The following is a 14,695-nucleotide window of genomic DNA, read 5'->3' on the forward strand; positions in this document are numbered from 1 at the left end:
AAGGAAATTCTGCACATTACAGGGTTTTTGATTTGTAAGAGCAAAAGTCACTTTGGGGATACGTTTGAAACTTCAACCAGTATTTTGCCTGTAAAAGGACTCTTCCATTGTTACAGTGAAAGGAGTTAATTCCTAGTTCTCAAATCTAATGTGCTACAAAATCAGTTTTCCTCCTTTTTGTGCATTTTTCCATAGTTGAGGAGGACTGTGCACATGCATGAGGAAATAGGGGATCTGGTGGGCAGTAGGGTACAAACTGACAGTTGATCTGTCATTGGGATCAGGAGGAGGATAGGAGGGTTGAGAGGGATGACTGGGAGAACTTGAGTATAGGAGTAGGAAGATGGTACAGAATCTTTGACAGTGGGAAAGCATGAAAAGTATAAAGAAATATCTCCAGGGTGGATAAATGGGTGTTGAGAAGGATGCCAGATCTGTGCAGTGTGTTGTGTGAAAGCTACAAGGCATGTGGTTTTCTGCTGTCAGCCCATGTCTGAGCTGTTTGTGAAGTGTGCAAGCAAGGCTGTAACATCCAGCGTTCCTCTGTCACAAAGAACCCTCTGGTGGTGTAGCAGTAGTTTGAATTGTGGTAATGACACATGTAGAGGAGAGTTCACATCTATACTGTGTTTGAGAGAACAGTATATTTCAAATAGCTGTCGTACAAGTTGACCTTTTATCTAGTCATTTGTGGATAAATAATGGCTTTTGTTTCTTTCTCCTTTTTTAGAGGCCCAAGGGGAAGAGGCCCACCTTCCTGGTGTTCAGAACCCATTGAGCGCCCATCCATTCTTAGTGCTAGTGAACTCAAAGAACTTGATAAATTTGATAATCTGGATGCTGAGGCTGATGAAGGTTGGGCAGGTAAGAACATCAGATGAATGGTCTGCTGTTTGTTCATGGAATGTTTCCGAAAGATTAATTGAGCATTTGTTTACGCATCAGGTGCTCAGAGCGAGGTGGATTACACCGAGCAGTTGAACTTCAGTGATGATGACGAGCAAGGAAGTAGTCAAAAAGAGAAGGAAAGTGGGTGAGTTGGTGTTGCCAGCTGGGTGTGAAATGTCACTTAACTAGCCTAGCTTTTGGAAAGACTGAATGAAACTAGTGCAGGTACTCATTGCAATAACATTTATTCCAGTAATTTAATACTGTATTAAATTGCATGACTGCCTGCAGACTCCAGTCAGCTGGGTGTGTAGTGGGAATTATCCTTGCTCTGGGCAACCTTTGCTAAGAACCATTGAGGCTAGAAGATAATCACTAAATACCTGTGTGGAGTACACGTTCCATTTTTGTTATTTCTTTGCACATAGTGATGAACAAACACCATCAAAAGATTCCAAGAGTCCCGATGACCAGAAGGAAGCAGAAGAACAGACAAGTGCTAAGTCTGCCCCCCAGGTTTCCACAGCAGCAGCCAAAGGGTCTTATGGCAAGCTTGATCAGGTTTGTGTGCTCTTCTCTTCAGCTCTTCTGGCAGCAGCCTCGTCAGGAGAGTCTGACTCAGGTGTCTTTCCAAACTGTCAGGTCAGTTAAGGTTATGAACATGAGTGAGGGCAACTTTGCTGTAATGTGAGCTCGCTTCTCACGTCTCAGGCCAATAGATTTTATACAGATCATGTAGAATTCATCAGCTCAGCCATTTCTGCTTTCCTCTGTTAGGGGAAGGTTGGCAACCACCTCAGTTTATGCCTGCTACAGCCCTATTTTAAATTTTTTCCCCAGGTGTCATGAAATGAGTGTTTAAAGGTCTCTCAAAACACCTTAAAACACTCATTTCACAATACCAGGAAAAGCTACTGTTGGCTTTGAAAATTTCCTAGAAATATTTCTTCTTGACGCCGGGAATAATGATGATGGAGGAACTGGGATTGGTTTTACTTGCATTTTCTCTGTATATAAAGATCACATTGTTTTTTAAGGGTTGATGCTACATTGAATCTGAGGAAAAACGGTGCACTAACATAAACTGACATTTGGATATGTGAATTCTTAAGTTGTTTAGCCCTCAGTACAAAAAGTGAAAGTGGTTTTGCCTTTGTTTTGCATGCAGATTTCTATTGAATGCAGATACCTTATTAGGTGTAGTATCTTAAAGCAGTAGAAAATAATAAATGTAAAATTTGTCAGTGTGGCTGTGGTTATGAGCTTGCTTAATCCTGGTACCTGTTTGATCCAACAGGATCGAGGTCCACCACAGCCTTCTATACATGAAAGAGGTGGCCCTGCTCTTCCTCCAAAATCTATTCTACCACCGGTAAGGAAGGTTGAAATTGTCCTTATTTCCTTGAGTTAAATTCTTTAATGCTTTCTTTAAAGCTGTGGCAGAGAGATTTAGACTAAGAAATGTAAAAATATGCCTCAAATAACAGTAAACCTTTCCTTTAACAAGTAAAATGATCATAGTGCCTGGGGACAGTAGGAGTGGTACCCTAGCACATCCATGATGCTAATTGTGTAAAACAGCCCCATCTTGTAAGTAGCATGTGAATGGACAAGAATTTCAAAAGCTTTTAATTATCCAGCCCCAGTTGGGAACTAGAGAGGACAGGAGTATGGGAACATTGCTGAGGGCTGACTGCCAAGACAGATGGGGAGATGAAGTCCCAAATGAAATGTGAACTAAAATCTCTGTTATCCTGAGCTACCTTGAAATTCTTTGGCTCCTTGGGGGATTTTTGTCTGAGATTTGCCCTGAGTCTCTGAGATTTAAAGCAGCCTGTAACCGAATCTAAAAGTTGTTTGTCATCTTTGCTGCCACTTTGCCTTGAGGATGGTGAGGAGGGGTGACATGAGCCCAGCTGAATCTTTACATCTCCTTTCTGAGCTCAGGTTGTGAGAGTCTGAACTGCATCAGGAAGATGGGGGCTTACTTTTTCTTCCAAGTCTGTGCTGTGCAGATACATGTGCTGACAGATAGTTAAATGCAATATTTCAGCTGGCTGTTGATGTAACACGTGTTCAACTTCACTGGTTTTCATATTGCAGCACCCTCCTCCCCCTGATCGCCAGATGGGAAGGCAGGGACCCTTTCCCCCTAAACCAGTCCCAGATGAAGATGAGATTTGGAAGCAGAGGAGAAGGCAGCAGTCAGAGATCTCGGCTGCGGTCGAGCGGGCCCGTAAGCGGAGAGAAGAGGAAGAAAGGAGAATGGAAGAGCAGCGGAAAGCAGCTTGTGCTGAAAAGCTGAAACGGTTAAATGAGAAATTCGGCTGCGTGACAAAACCCTCCCGGGAAGACCCTCTGAAGGAGAGAGAAAGGGAGCGCGAGAGGGAGAGGGAAAGGGAGCGGGAGAGGGAAAGAGAGAGGGAGAGGGAAAAGGAGAGGGAGCGGGAGAGAGAGCGAGAAAAAGAGAGGGAGAAGGAAAAGGAAAAAGAGAGGGAAAGGGAGAAAGAAAAAGAAGAAAAAGAGAAACTGGATAAGGCAAAAGAACAAGAAGTGGAGAAAGAGAAAGAAAAAGAGGCGGAGAAAGAAGAGAAGGAGAATGAGAAAGAGAAAGAAGAGGAGAAACCAGCACACGAGGTTCCTGAGCCTGTAGAACCGGTGGCAACACCTGTAGCAGAAAAACAAGAAAGTGAAACCAAGAATAACAAGGAAGAAAAAGGTATCCTTGCACACAAGTAGGAGTTATCCTTCTTAAAGCTGAGTCACAGAGTGTAGCTGTAGTCTAGAAGTCTAATTTGCATACCTAATTAACCTAGTGCATCTAGACCATTTATTTTCCCGACACATTACATCTGATAACTGTCCTTTGAGCTAGGCCTGTTTGCCCAGCTCATCAAAAGATTAGGGAATAAAATAGGTTCTGTGATTTGGGCTGGACTTTGAGGAGTACAGATAGAAATGTAGGCGTTCTTCTCTTCCTGAAGAAGAGTGAGCCACCCGTGTTGCTTAAAAAGCATTGCAAATTATTTCAGCTATTTTGTTCTTTCAGCAAGCTGAGAGAAGTAGACACAAAGGGCAGCTATTTAAATGTGGTACGTTTTTTGTAGTGGAACTTGAATGCCACAACAGATCCGTTAGACTGTGCTTAGTAAGGTTGTGTTATCCTTTATGTTATTCTAAACCATATTCTAATTCTAAAAAAAAGTTGATTCAAATGCACTGTGGTATCATTGATGCACCACTTCTTAAATCACATTATAGGTACAGCCTAAATGTCAGTGGTTGATTACCCAGTGTATTTGAGTTTAAAAGGGACACTGAGAGATCTGTTAACAATAGTGGTCTCTTTGAGGGCTTGTTCTTGACTTTTTTATTTTGCTTTTATTGGTTTTGGAAACTGAGCCTGTGACGTTAGAGAAGGCAGACATTTTAGGACAACATTCTTTATCTGACGTTGTGGTGAAATTGTCTAGTTTTGAGATTCACTCTTGTCTCCCTCGTGTGGGGTTTTTGTTGTTTTTCAGAAGATCAAGCAGTCTTTACTCGACAAGACAGTGGTCGGAATGAGAAAGAGGTTTCACAGGTGACTCATGAGAGTGAGCCGGATTCGGGATCTCAGCCTCGTCCTGCTGTTTCCTCAGGCTATTCTAAACAGTTCCAGAAATCACTGCCACCAAGATTTCAGAGGCAGCAGGTAATGAACCAGTTCATTAAAAGAAGGAAGCTCATTTAAAGAATGTCTTCTGCTTCATTCTGAGTAAGAACATGACCATAGGAGTTTCAAAAAGCTTAAGTTGTTGGTTTCCAGCTTCTATAACATCCATGGTATTGGCAGGAATTCCATGAAACACTTCTTGAACCTTCAAGGTACAAAAGTGAGCAGAAGGCAAGAGAGGTTTTAAAACTGGCTCACACTGGCATTGTGCTGTGGTTGCCTGTGGAACCAGGGGTCTGATGACTGATCATTGCTTCTGCAGCTTTTCCTAAAAGGGTTTGACACTCACGAATGTGAGTTGAACTTGGGTCCTGTGATCTGAAGAGCTCTTTGCATTAATGACATGTGTGAAGTATAGGTTGTTCTGTGTCTCAGCTGGACACCAGTAAAGCTGTAGCTATTTTAAATCGTCCAGTCTGGTTTACTCCTGGTTCATCCTGATGAATGTTTACAGTTAACTCAGAAATGCTTAGTGTCCTAGAGATAATTGTACTACTTGTTTACAAGGGTTATCTGAGTTCTGCTCAAGTCTTCATCTTAGCAGAAAGTCCTGTAATACTGTTTTCTGTTGTGCAGGAGCAAATGAAGCAGCAGCAGTGGCAGCAGCAGCAGCAAAGTGTCCTTCCACAGTCTGCTCCCTCCCAGCCTTCGAGTGGCCCTGTCCCACCCCCCCAGCACAGACCCCTTTACCAGCCCATGCAGCCACATCCTCAGCATTTGGCTTCCATGGGCTTTGATCCACGGTGGCTCATGATGCAATCCTACATGGACCCACGGATGATGTCAGGAAGACCTGCAATGGACATGCCTCCTATTCATCCTGGTAAATCTGGAAGCATTTCTTTGCCTGTTGAATTTACTTGGTTTTGAGATAGAAGTCTTTCCCTGGCCACACTTTGTTTGGTGAATGGGTGGGTTTCTAAGAAGAAAAGGACATTATTTTATTGTTTGAGACAAAATAGATTTTAATCATATGTGACTAAAATTATAGATGTATGAGAATGTATCCCTTTGACTATAAAGTAAAATCACAGCTATCACACTGCGACCATGTTAGTGACAGTTAAGATGATTCAGAATGTCAGCTTAAACCTCTACTTTGTTACAGATAGTACAGCTGGCATGAGTTAGGTCGAACTGAGAGAAAGAGTGTATTTACCATTTGTGTTTCATTACATGTTAGCACTTGGCAGTACATTGCTTTCTCAAAAACCCATGAAATTTTGTTACTTTTGTATGACATACTAGCAACTCCATAGTCTTAATAAATTCGTGGTTTCAGATTCCTGGCACTAAAAAGTCCTTTTTAATTTGTGGAATGGCCATCTGATTTGCAGTTAGGAAAGCTGTTTGGCATAAATAATAGAAATCTGTCATGTAATGTAACAGAGATACCTGCCCAACTAATGAGCAAGGGAATGGATATCCTCAGTGAGTGCAGGGAATGATCAGAGAAAATGGCAGGCTAAGCAAAGTCAGTCAAAACTACAGGATGTCTTTAAAATGTTACAAAAGAAAGAGAGCTGGAGTCCTTAAGGGAGTACAAAAGATCACCTCTGTGTACACTCATCTTGCCTTTTGCCATTGAGATCTTACAGCAGAAACTTCATCCATGAAGGTCTGCAGCCTGGTTCTCCCCATTATAATGAAAGCAGACAGATTTTTCCTTTTGTTGGTGCATGGGGTATGAGTGTTGAGTATGATTTAGTCATTCCGAGGTCAGCGGGCCCTGAATAGACGTTTGGTTTTGACAGTGGAGGGTCAGGAAAGGAGAGTGGAGGGGAGAGAACAGCATTGCTTTGTACCTCCTGATAGGCTTTGTTTGTATTGAGGTGGGTTTCTTTGCTGTTGTTAAACTTGTTTCAATTGTTGAACTTAACTCTGCCTCAGGAATTATGCCTCCCAAGCCACTGATGAGAAGAGACCAGATGGAGGGATCAGCAGCTGGCTCGGATTCGTTTGAACACATGGCTCGCTCGGCAAGGGAGCACACTGTGCCTCTGTCAGAGCCCCGCATGATGTGGGGGTCAGACCCCTACCCCCACACAGAGTCTCAGCAATCTACTTCTCCTCCCAAAGTGCTGGAAGAGCCTGACGACTTGAGGTAAAGCCTGAGTTCTGTGCCACTGCACGTCACCTCTCCGAGTCACACGGGCTCACACACTTGGCTGTGTAACTTGTTGCAAAACACAGTTTCAACTGACTGGGTTGTGGCTGCTCTTCACACACAGCTTGAAAGGGGAGTTGTGACGGGGGGATGCAGTGTACTTAGTACTGTTGTATGGAACAGAAGGCACCCCTGCTCTCTAGTCCAGTGTAGAAAGACAATTTACCCCTTGGTTTAGGACCCTTAGCTTAATCTGATGAATGGTGATTGCCATATTTTGAATTTTCAGTTTTGTAGAACACTCCTGCAGTGTTGTCCTTTTCTCCATCTGCTCTCAGTTCTTCCCATATTAGAGAACTTCTATCTGATGTATATTTGTTTCAAAAATAGTGTGTTAAGTACAAGTGGTATAAAGCAGGACAGTCACTTCTGACGTTTCCTGCTTGATGGATGGTCAGGAAAACTTTTCGTCTGTGTCTTAAAAGTATTCAGAAATTCTTTTTGCTCTGTTGCTGTCTGGGCAATACTTGGGGGCTTCATTTAGAATTATTGCCTGTTACTTCCTAGAACTGACACAAATCCTTAATAGAAAATTATTTGATTTGTGAGTATATGTACGAGTAAATTTTTTCCCCCACACTAACATTCTTAATTGCTTTTTGTTTAGGTCTGAAGCACACTTGGAGCAAGAACGAGTTGCTGTCCCTGCCAGTGCTTATCCTGTAGAACACAACCAGTTGGACTCTCATCCAAAGACAGAATTTTTCAGAGAATCAGGAGAGGTAGAGGTACAGAAATTCCCAAGCAGGCCTTTGGAAGATGTACAACCTCTCCAAACTGACACACCTAACACAGCAGTTAATTTTGAAGGAGTGAATGAGAAAGTTACACGTAGCTCTCCAGAAGAATTGGTGCCTGTGGGGGAAAGTCACTCTTCACTAAAGAGAAGCATTTCCCATGGTTCAAGTCACTCTCTAAAATCAGAAGACCAGAGGAATGAAACAGCAGCAAATATCCCTAAATTAAACAACAGGCCTATCGAGGCAAAGGAGACAATTGAGAGACTTGAGATCAAGCCGAAAAAAGAAATTTTGATCAATAATAGAACATCAGAAGGACCAAAACCTGAGAAAACTTTCAAACCTAAGTCTGAAACAAGATGGGGTCCTAGGCCAGGTTATGGCAGGAGAGATGAGGGCGGTGATAGACCAGTCAGAAGATCAGGTCCTATTAAAAAACCTGTGCTTAGAGATATGAAGGAAGAGCGTGAGCAGAGAGAAGAGCGTGAGCAGAGAAAAGAAAAAGAAGGAGAAAAGACAGCTAGTGAAAAAACAAGCAAACCTGAAAAAAGTGACAAAAAGGAAGCACCTCAAGTGCCACTGCCTCAGGCTGAGCCGGAGAGATCCGCCTCCAGCAGCGCTCCTCTGGCTAAGAAGATAACCCAGGATGCTGCTCCGACCCCGGCGAGCCAGGAGGGCAGCCAGCCTGAGCCTGCAGCTAAGGCTGTGGTGCAACCCCCCACACCCCCAGTCCAGCAGCAGCTCCCAGCTGCCCAGCCGGCCACTCCCCAGCTTCCCCCAGCCATCCCTGCACCACCGCCCGCTCCGCTGGCGGCGCAGCCACAGCCCCACACGCAGCCCCCCGCTCCCGCCGCGAAGGAGGAGAAGCAGCCTGAGAAGGTGGTCAGCAAGGAGGTTGTGGAGAAACCACGCTTAGAAACCAGGCCAGTAAAGAGAGAGCCTGGCTTACCACCTAGGACATACTGGAAGGAGGCCAGAGATAGAGACTGGTTCCCAGATCAGGGATACAGAGGCAGAGGTCGCGGCGAGTATTATTCCAGAGGCCGTAGCTACAGGGGTTCTTATGGAGGGCGTGGTCGGGGCAGCAGAGGCCATAATAGAGAGTACCCACACTACAGAGATCCTAAGCCTAGAACAGACCATGTGCCTTCAGGGCCTGTTAGGCAAAGAGAAGAGAGTGAAACTCGTAGTGAGAGCTCTGACTTTGAGGTAATCCCGAAGCGGCGGCGCCAGCACGGTTCAGAGACGGACTCTGACAGCGAAGTGCACGAGAGCGCAAGTGACACGCTGCTGTCAGACAAAGACAGTGTCATCAAGGGCAAGCACCCGAAAAGAGAAGAAAGAGCTGATGGCAAGAAGCCTCCAAAGCCCCTGTCATTCAAACCCGAGAACAATATCAGGGTAGACAACAGATCTCTAGAGAAAACGTACATAAGAGATGATGACAACAAACCCAAACCAGGATTTCTCCCTAAAGGAGAGCCTTCTAGACGAGGCAGAGGGGGAATGTACAGACGTGGTGGCCGGGATCCTGGTGGGCGTCCTCCACGTCCATCCACAATCAGGAGACCAGCCTACAGAGACAATCAGTGGAACCCAAGGCAAACAGAGATCATTAAACCAGAAGATGGGGAGCCTCCAAGACGGAATGAGCATTACGGTCCTATACCAGTTGATAAAAGACCTCCAAAATTTGAGAGAAAGTTTGATCCAAATAGAGAGAGGCCACGAAGACAAAGGCCTGCTCGGCCTCCAAGGCAAGATAAACCACCACGCTTCAGGCGCCTAAAGGAGAGAGAGGCCGCATCCAAGATAAGTGAGGTGGTAACCAGCTCATCAACAAGTGCCACAGTTACTAGTGCAGTTAATGAGCCCTCCAACCCTGCTCTGGATGTGTCAGGAAGTAAGACACCAGACTTGTCCAACCAGAATTCTTCGGATCAGGCAAATGAAGAGTGGGAAACAGCCTCGGAAAGCAGCGACTTCAATGAGAGGCGGGAGAGGGATGAGAAGAAAACAGCAGATGCGGCAGCACAGGTGGCTGCAAAGGCAGGAGAAAACGCCGGAGCTCCAAAAAGGGAAATAGCCAAGAGAAGCTTCTCTAGTCAGCGGCCGGGGATAGACCGTCAAAACAGACGTGGCAACAATGGGCCAGCTAAACCAGGGAGGAATTTCTCTGGGCCCAGGAGTGAAAGGCGGAGTGGTCCTCCTCCCAGAAGTGGGAAAAGAGGGTGAGTACCACCTCCTGTGAGGAACCAGATGTGGTCATGGCCTTCTGTTGACCTCTCGTGGTTTAAAAGCATAAGCAGTTAATTTAGATTTGTAGACTGATAGAAAAGAGAGTAAGACTAACACATGCACCCATGGCTCTGTACTTTCTATTTTTTCTGTTTGTATATGGACACTTGGAACCCGAAGCTAAGAGCAGAGTGTTCTTGTATGCACAGTGCTAAAAATGCCTAATTAAAAAAATGGCAGTGCTCTTTCTGACTTGAGCTATGATTCTCAAGATTTGGATGAAAGCAGAAATGTTCGTGTGAGCAGTTTTGCAGTTAATACATAAATTGCTGCATTGCACTTTAGTTCAGTCACCTAACACAGACAAGCATGTTGAGAAATGCTTGTCATTTAGATTAAACTTTATTTTCCTGTATTCTAAGTTTGCTGGGAAGTTTGACAGGGCATTTGGTATTTCCCCAAAACAGCTTTCACTGTTGAGCTTCTCATTGAGGAGCTGAAAGTAACAGTCTGGATCCTACTAAGAAGTTGCACAGTAGACTCTTACAGCCCTACAGAAGGATGATATGAATGTTCTCTGTGGCTTAATTTTTGAATTTCTTTTTCTAATACAGGCCATTTGAAGAGCAGGCAGCACCTGTGCCTGGTGTTGACCCCGCCAATGGCAGCTCTGTACATCAGGAGGACGGAGGTGCTGCTGCTGCAGGACAAAAGAGCACCAAGGATGCAAGTGGCAAAAAGAGAGAAGAACCAAAGGCTGGTCCAAAGAAGCCTAAGGAAAAAGTGGATGCCTTGTCTCAATTTGATCTTAATAATTACGCAAGTATGTATTGCTAATATGCTGATAATTTTCGGTAGTTCTGCTAGTTTTGTTGCATATAGAGCTAGAAGTTTGAAAACTTACAAAAAAGGATGATTTTTTTTAGAACACCAAAGTAATTGTACACTTGAGCATTGCTACCTTTGTCATGTCTAATTAATGTATGTGCCTCTGAAAGTTGGCAAATGTCATTGTATGTTATTATGTACAGATAAAAACAATTTTCTACAATCATCTAATCTTGACTTTGTCATTCATACCGTTCTCCACCACATTCCATGATTTAGTTAACCTTCATAGGTGAAGGCAGGGGGATGTCACTGATAAGCTTAGAGCTAAAATCCAGGAAGGTTTTTCATTATTCGTTATTATGTTTTAGTTCATATTTCCTGGGGAATCTAGTACTGGAACCTCTAGTTTTCAAGTTCTTAAATATTAACTCCTTGTCTTCAAGCTCAGCAGCAAAGGACTTGGCAAGCAGAAGTTTGCCATTGATCAGGGCTCCCATCTGTGTCTGTGGGGCAGTAGCTTCCACTCTAAAGCCAATTTTGGCTTGGTGCATTGCACCTGAAGCTGTTAAAAACAGCAGCATCTATACCTTTCCTTTTCCTATAGGTGTTGTGATCATTGATGATCACCCTGAAGTGACAGTAGTTGAAGACTCCCAATCTAACTTGAATGATGATGGTTTCACAGAAGTGGTGTCTAAGAAGCAGCAAAAACGCTTGCAAGATGAAGAGCGCAGAAAGAAGGAAGAACAAACAGTGCAGGTACAAGACCAGCATTTATAGTGGGGAAAATGCTACTTGCAGTACTGGGAATGTTGTTAAAAGTGTGCAGAATCTTCCTTCCAAAGAAGCTGTATTATAGTTACATTTAATATTAAAATTGTTCAGATTTAATAAAATTAATGTTCATTTAGCCATCTTGAGATTCTGTACTTTTTGATGGGGCACTATCGGGCAGGTGGAATTGGCAAACTGAAAACACCATTTTTCATACTGTGATAAAGATTTATCCTGTTGCTTGTATATTTCCAAAAGGAAAATGGATGAGAAATCGTTGTTACTGTGATCAAATACTCCTTAAAAAATAAACTTCTTTAAGATTGGGTTAATCAGTTTGCTTTTTGCAATGAACAGTTGGTGTCTGTACAGACTGTCAGCTGTAAGAATAAAATGGGCTTCTGCTTGCAGGTTTGGACCAAAAAAGGATCAAGCGAAAAAGGCCGAGGTCAGAATTCCAAGCTCCCACCCAGATTTGCCAAAAAGCAGCAGCAACAGGCAGCAGCTGCAGCTGCACAGCAGGCACAAGCTCAGGCTCAAGCCCAGGCACAGCCCCCGTGTCCGGCACAGTCTCCAGCTCAGCCCCAAGCTCCCGTTCCGACACAAAGCCAGGCTGCAGGAGGCACAGCCAGCACGGAATACACCGTGTCAGGCAAAGTCCTGCAGAACACCCAGGCTCACAACGGTCTGGGAGCTGAACTGTGGGACAGCAAAGTGCCTCCTACAGCAGTTCTGAATGACATCTCTAAAAAATGTAAGTGGTGTCTTCTGGATTTGGGGGTGGGGGGGGAGGGCAAACATTGTAGTTAGAGGAAGATGATTGCCAGCTGTCTCTCTGGATGTCTTTTTACCTGCAGATGTATTTTGCACAGGGAGTAGAGGGCAGCATTCTTTTCAGCTTAGTAACAGCTGAAAAGAGGTTTCTGCAGTATAATATTACTCAATATATTATATTATCATGTTCTTCATTCACAAGTAATGAGCAAACTGTCACTCCCTTCAGGAGTCTGTTTTGTCAGGCTTGGTCATGCTTCCAGACATGATGATTGCCCCACTGGAAAGCAGCTAAATTGGTAGCATATAGTTAACTACTGAATAGGTTAATTAAAGCTTATTTAATCAGGACATCTATAATTTAATTCTCAGTCAGTTGATACCTTTAGTTGCATGCATCTAGCAACACTGAGGGTTTTTTTAACTCTTTTCTTAATTGTCAGTGGGACCCATTAGCCCACCTCAACCACCTTCAGTCAGTGCCTGGAACAAACCTCTGACATCTTTTGGTTCAGCTACATCTCCAGAGGTAAGGGAAGAAGAGTAACTGTGTGTGAAGCTTACCCAAGTTAGATCTCATTGGAATTGGGTACAGATTATCAATTTATCCAGGTATGCCTAATATGTGTAAAATTCCATGCAGTCAGGAGATAGCAAAGAAACACGGGATACAGGCCTAGTGCATGGAAAAAAGTGTTCTGTTGGTAAAAATTCAGCCTTTCCCAGATTTTATTGATAACTGTTATTCAGTACCTTTTTTGAGGAAAAATATTGCGAGGTTTGCATGTGAACACTTGTGTATTCAGTAGTGTAGACAGACAGGATGTCTCCAGGGAACTAAATGGGTTTTTTGTGTTCCATAAATCGGAGATGCAAAAAGCAGTAGGTGCTTTATAACTGTATTATCTCTGCTTATCCCATGGAATTTGCATAGTCTTAAATTTTACATTTAAAGTGCTGTGGTTTTACTTTCTTGGTCTTAATTGTTTTAAACTGCAGGAATGTGAGACAACTGTCTTAGGAGACCATTTTAACTGCGTAACAGATCTGGAAATATTTTTAAAGTTATTACTGTTCCTCTGGAATTGAACATTAAGTGTTGAAGTTTCAGGAGAATGTTGTGAACCTGACTCTGGACATTTTGATACTGTATTTGTGCCTCTTGATCTTGATTGTGTTTACATATTTCTTCACTGCTTTTTTCTTGAGCTTGTATAAACAGTACAGTACTTGAGGAGGAGGAAGTGTACATTCAGACATTGTTTATTCTTGCAAATCTGTTGCAGTCACAAATAATACTTTTGCTGGCAGAAGATAAAAGTACCCATTTAGTGGTTTTCAGCTGAGCATTCTTTGTGCTCTTTTCTGAACCGTAGTCATTGTATTGATACAGAAATTTTTCATAATGAATTAAATGTTTGCCTTTTAACTAGGGGACAAAGCCTGGACAAGAAGGTGGAGTCGATCTTGGTATAGAAACTATTCAGTTTGGAGCCCCAGCTTCCAGTGGCAGTGACAATGAAATTGGCCCTGTACTTTCTGAGAAGTCCACAGACAAGTTACCAGAACCAAAAGAGCAAAGACAGAAACAGCCTCGGGCTGGACCCATCAAAGCACAAAAGGTAAAAGGTCATAATTTCAGTACAAACTTCTAAACTTAGAGAAGTTCAGCCAAAAGAAGGTTACAAAGAATAGTCATTCAGTCAGGACTAGACCCATAAAAACTGCATTCCCTTTTTATATTTCATAAAACTGAGTAATACTAATTAGGTAATCAAGCTTATCTCAGTTTAAGAAAATAATTGTTGCTTGCCTTCCATAGGTTTAGGGCCACAATAGGTTTAGGGGCTCTGTTTGATCATCACCATCTTGTATTTCTATTATTACCACTCATAAGGAGGAATACCTTCTCCTTTTGTGATTTAGATTACACTTGGGGATCTTTCACATTCATGAAACCTACATTTCTGTTATTTCCACCTCCAGTGCACAGTAATCTGTGCATCACTACCACTCAGCACCAGCTTCTACCTCCCAGAAAGAGACAGTTCCAGCAAATAAACGTGGCTGGTGACTTTTAGAATCGGCTATTTCAGTCCTCTTGATGTCTGAGATTTGGCAGCAGTCCTGGTGTAATTAAAGCCCTTTTGTCTTTCAAGAAGACTGGGTGTTTCTTTGTGTTGCTTGGTTGGCTTTTGGTGGTTGGTTATTTTTTTTCCCTCCTCCCAGAAAAAAAGAGCTGAAATCTGCAAGTGTGGTCACAGACATAAAATGAATTTAACTTCTTCTGTATGAGACCCTGAGTGGGATGTTGCAGTTAATGGCTTTTATTGCAAACTGTAAAACCTCATACAGCAGACAATCTGCAGTAGTTAAAACTGCTGGTGAATTGCAGTAACCCATATCTCAGATATACTGCAGCATGCTTAAAACTGCCCACATAAAATCACTTACAGATGCCGAACTCCAAAGTTAAATAAGGAGTCTGCATGGTGTAGAAAGTTCCTTTTTTCTGCTTGGTTATAGCTATCAAGAACCCTGCAGGCTTTATTGAAAGACATGTGTGAC

General features: G+C 43.2%; 1 protein-coding gene across 15 annotated transcripts in view; it reads left to right on the plus strand.

Annotated features, from left to right (window-relative positions):
* Positions 1–14,695, plus strand: part of PRRC2C (proline rich coiled-coil 2C) — a 70,889-nt gene that overhangs the window by 27,878 nt on the left and 28,316 nt on the right. For 13 of the 15 annotated variants that reach the window (XM_064664315.1, XM_064664318.1, XM_064664317.1 and 10 more), the window contains exons 8-21: positions 731–864; positions 946–1,033; positions 1,317–1,449; positions 2,186–2,260; positions 2,992–3,607; positions 4,413–4,582; positions 5,180–5,426; positions 6,494–6,707; positions 7,378–9,741; positions 10,363–10,571; positions 11,184–11,338; positions 11,765–12,107; positions 12,571–12,656; positions 13,561–13,749. In XM_064664315.1, coding sequence (XP_064520385.1) covers positions 731–864; positions 946–1,033; positions 1,317–1,449; positions 2,186–2,260; positions 2,992–3,607; positions 4,413–4,582; positions 5,180–5,426; positions 6,494–6,707; positions 7,378–9,741; positions 10,363–10,571; positions 11,184–11,338; positions 11,765–12,107; positions 12,571–12,656; positions 13,561–13,749 — 5,023 coding nt within the window. The remainder of the gene's footprint in view (positions 1–730; positions 865–945; positions 1,034–1,316; positions 1,450–2,185; positions 2,261–2,991; positions 3,608–4,412; positions 4,583–5,179; positions 5,427–6,493; positions 6,708–7,377; positions 9,742–10,362; positions 10,572–11,183; positions 11,339–11,764; positions 12,108–12,570; positions 12,657–13,560; positions 13,750–14,695) is intronic. The other 2 variants (XM_064664323.1, XM_064664316.1) reach the window with 2 other exon arrangements.

This window comes from Pseudopipra pipra, chromosome 9, assembly GCF_036250125.1.
Source record: "Pseudopipra pipra isolate bDixPip1 chromosome 9, bDixPip1.hap1, whole genome shotgun sequence".
NCBI lineage: Eukaryota > Metazoa > Chordata > Aves > Passeriformes > Pipridae > Pseudopipra > Pseudopipra pipra.